General features: G+C 39.1%; 1 protein-coding gene across 1 annotated transcript; it reads right to left on the reverse strand.

Annotated features, from left to right (window-relative positions):
* Positions 1-130: 130 nt before the first annotated feature.
* On the reverse strand, positions 131-3,692 carry thoc7 (THO complex 7). The gene is made up of 8 exons (XM_060070357.1): positions 3,594-3,692; positions 3,235-3,355; positions 2,996-3,123; positions 2,789-2,875; positions 1,035-1,092; positions 887-953; positions 730-799; positions 131-274 (listed from the first exon to the last, which is right to left on the reverse strand). The coding sequence occupies exons 1-8, from the start codon at positions 3,622-3,624 to the stop codon at positions 213-215; spliced, it is 624 nt and encodes a 207-aa protein (XP_059926340.1). The 5' UTR covers positions 3,625-3,692; the 3' UTR covers positions 131-212.
* Between the last annotated feature and the right edge of the window lie 25 nt (positions 3,693-3,717).

Raw genomic sequence — 3,717 nt, forward strand, 5'->3', positions numbered from 1 at the left:
CAGTCATGACATCTTTTATTTGTAACTTATTCTTTGTTTGGTACCTTTTGTACTATTCGTAGGTAAAAGTTGTAAAAATGTAAAAATGTATGCTGTAGATGAGGTTACAAAAATATGAATGACTATAACCTTGTCAATTGGTAGCTTTAATCAAATATACAAAAAGATTCACGTAATAACAAAACAAGTTATACAAATTCAGAGAAACTAACTCATTCTCCGTTCTCCATGGGGCTCTCCTGGTTGTTTCCATCAGTCTCCAATTTATCGTCATCTAAGGGAAAATGACAGGGCAATTCTTGTAATAATCAATGCAGCTTGCATTGATTACGTTGATTGACGTTGGTGTCATAACACCTTTCTATGTCATTAATGGAAAAGCTGCTCTTGAATTAGAAGGAGTTCTTGTGTCTGGCTGTGAGTTTGCGCGCATGCTATGCGTAGGCTGAATTGCAATCGTGTCAAGACAAATCAGATTGGCCAATACACACTGAAGATAAATTCAATAATTTTAAAATTACAAAAATTATCGCTCTCTGGCGAACAGAATGTTGCAGCAGGCAAAAAAAATAAAATATATATGTATATATATATATTTTTTTATTCCGGTTATTAATTTATCTGCATCGAGACAGAATCGTTCTAGCGAGAATTGCGATGCATCGAAGAATCGATTATTTTTCCCACCCCTAGTAGCCCGTATAGTAACCTCTTTGTTGTTCCACTTACTATCAAGTGTCTGCTGTAGTTCCTGGATGGTGCTGAGAAGAACATGAAACTGCTTCTTCCTCAGTTCGAGCTATTTGGGGATACATCACACCTCAATATATGTACAATTAGATTTCTGTTCATAAATGAAATATAGGAAATTGAATCCACACTTTACCTTTGCATCCACATTTTCCTTTATGTCAGACAGCTGTTGAAGTTCTTTGTCGAGCGCCTCCAACTGCCTGAAGAGCAGAAAGATATGTAGTGTCACTTTCATTGCCATTGCGCGCACACACCCCCCCCCACACACACAATCAACTCACTTTAGTGTCTCATGTCGATCTGGGTGTTGCTGGATAACTTTGGCCAGAGCATCATACTCTGCAAAAAAATAAACATAGAATGAGTTCGACAGCATACAATGCAGTATTGATATAACAACGGCTCAGTAATTAAGTAAGTATTTACTTAAGCAGCGCAGAATCCACAGTGTGCACTCATATTGTACATAATGTCCTCCCCTGCTGGGGAGCTGCTGTCCAGCATGGCATTGTTAGAAAACATACTTACTTGAACTAATGTCTGTTTATGATAGACAAGAATTATTTCAATCAAGTCACACTATTTAAGGAACAAAGATAATAATGTAATAATAACCATTTACTATTCCTTGGATGCATAGGCGTCAATTCCGCTGGGGACACGTCCCCACCAGTTTCTCAAGATTAATATTGTACCCAAAAAAGAACTTTGAGTTGAATTACTATGGATTATTACACAGCCCTTCTCAATGCTGTAGATTGATCCATTTACTTGCATGGGCCTTCCCAACGTTCAGCTGTCAATTATTTTTGTTTATTACACGGCTCTTCTCAATGCCGTGGAATGCTCACGTCCAGTATATTTGACCGCTGTCAAGGAAAGTGGATTTTCTTGCCTCTGATTCACGTCATCTGTAGCACTCCGTAAGAGGTCCGGTAACTTATCAACCCCAGCGTATTCGGTTGCTAAGCGACATCAACGACTTTGGTGAACTATTTCTCTGCTGATCAACGCTACAAATGATAACAAATACATTGTAAAAAGACAAACTGTGAAGTTATTTTTTCGTTTTGGCAAGTAGCCAATACTAATAATACCAATACTCTTTGGCTGGGATGCAATGATGAGGCATCAGACAATCAAGTCATTTTAGCCTGAATACATAAATAAAAAGCACCAGAGCAGGTCGCTAGTACAATGGACAGTATCAGAACGATAACCTGTTGAACTAAATGGATGTAGTAGGCTACACCACGGGATGCATCTGCAGACCACTGCCACATAAATAAATTAAAAGGTAAGATGCGATATATATTGCTTAAGATTTGCTGGTGCTGTGGCGAGGTCTTTTGTGTTTTTTGCACTCAAGTGGTCGGCTGTTTTAACTTGCAATTGACAGTCGGTGGAGTCAGTCTCTTGCTGACACAAGGTGACTTTTGGTCATTCTTGCTTTGCTTGAATTCTGGAACAATTGTGGTGGGGAGTGCATGAGTTTTGGTCAGAATGTCTGATGTAGGCTAGATTGGATGGAATACGTGTTGTGAATTGAGAACAGCCAGCTCATGATGTGATACATCATTCAGCTGCGCAACAAACATTTTTTTCTTTTTCAATCTTTGACAACTTTTGTAGTGCTGTGCGTAGCCACATGTTTGCCCCTTCTGAACTAAACACGCAGATAATTTCCTTTCCTAGCTCCTCTTGTTTATATTGGTAGCTTAGCCATGTTATTTCACGTTGTCAACATTGGATACGAGCAGAACATAGTGGGTCATATGTCTGATGCTTTTTTGGAAACGTTTTCTTCATTAAACGTGCCACAGATTGTGTATAAATGTTATTCCTTAGTAATTAGCTACATGGGTATGCCGTCTTTCAGAACCTTTCATTACCTGCACTAAAGAAAAAAAAAAAAGTGTCAGCACTTCTGAAAATGCACTACCGAATGCGTCTCTGTCCCAAGCATATTTCAAACCAAACTGACGCCCATGCTTGAATGGATACTGAAGTGGAAAAGGGACAGAATATAACATACCTTGTCGATTTTTACGTATTCTCTTTGCCCGCTGAATCTCCTTTTTGCATTCGGATATCTTCTCGTGGGCAGATGTTATGTTTTCTTCTACATTGTGAAAGTGAAGATGGGAAAAACATTTATTACGAAATGTACGAATTTTTTTATTTACGAAAACATTGCATTGTCACAATTTTCAAGTCAAAAGGGGTTGGTTAATCTGCATACCTATGTTGGAGTATATCTTCTCATAATTCTCCATCTCCCGAATGTTCATGTCATAAACCATCAATGTTTTTAGCATTGAGAATTCACACTGTGCCAATGTTCCATGCATCCTCTGGTGCTGTGTAAACCTGCAAGGGGGAAGACAACGATTCGTAAGTCCGAGTGAATCTTAGGTTCATAATCATAACGTCTATCATTGTTGTGAACAACTCCATTGAAACATCCAATCACTTGCTTACCCCTCCTCCGGTGTAGCAGGGGAGTTGCACCATTTAGTAAAACTCTTCAGGAGTACATTGATACGCCGATCATCCCCGGCCCCGTCCCCATCAATAAGAAGACGTTTCCGAATCACTTCATCTAAGGTTAAGGAAAAAAAAGGGTTCAGCACGATGCAAAGCCCTTGTGATGTTGCAAGCTAGCCTTTTAGCCCCCCAACCAACGCTTATTTATGAATGGTATATCTATATGTTTTTGCACTATCGTTACTGCCCTGTACTATAACTTAATTTTCGAACAACATACTGTCGGGTGAGCAAAACATTTATTTGGAATGTGTGGTTAGAAAATAAATAAGTAAAAAACAGCGGAGGCTTACCGTCTGTTACAGCACCCATGTCTACTCGCATCAAATCAAACTTTATTAAACCGGAAACGAACAATTCGCTCCACCTCTAAAAGGGACAGTAGCGATTGGCCGGTGGGAAACGTGTTTCTTTTTA

Source organism: Gadus macrocephalus, chromosome 13, assembly GCF_031168955.1.
Source record: "Gadus macrocephalus chromosome 13, ASM3116895v1".
NCBI classification, from domain to species: Eukaryota; Metazoa; Chordata; class Actinopteri; order Gadiformes; family Gadidae; genus Gadus; species Gadus macrocephalus.

Coding starts and splice junctions, on each gene's coding strand:
- thoc7 (XM_060070357.1), bottom strand. CDS start 3,624: ATGCGAGTAGACATGGGTGCTGTAACAGACG. Junction 3,356..3,593: donor CATGGGTGCTGTAACAGACG/GTAAGCCTCCGC, acceptor CCTTAACCTTAG/ATGAAGTGATTCGGAAACGT. Junction 954..1,034: donor GATCGACATGAGACACTAAA/GTGAGTTGATTG, acceptor TCTGCTCTTCAG/GCAGTTGGAGGCGCTCGACA.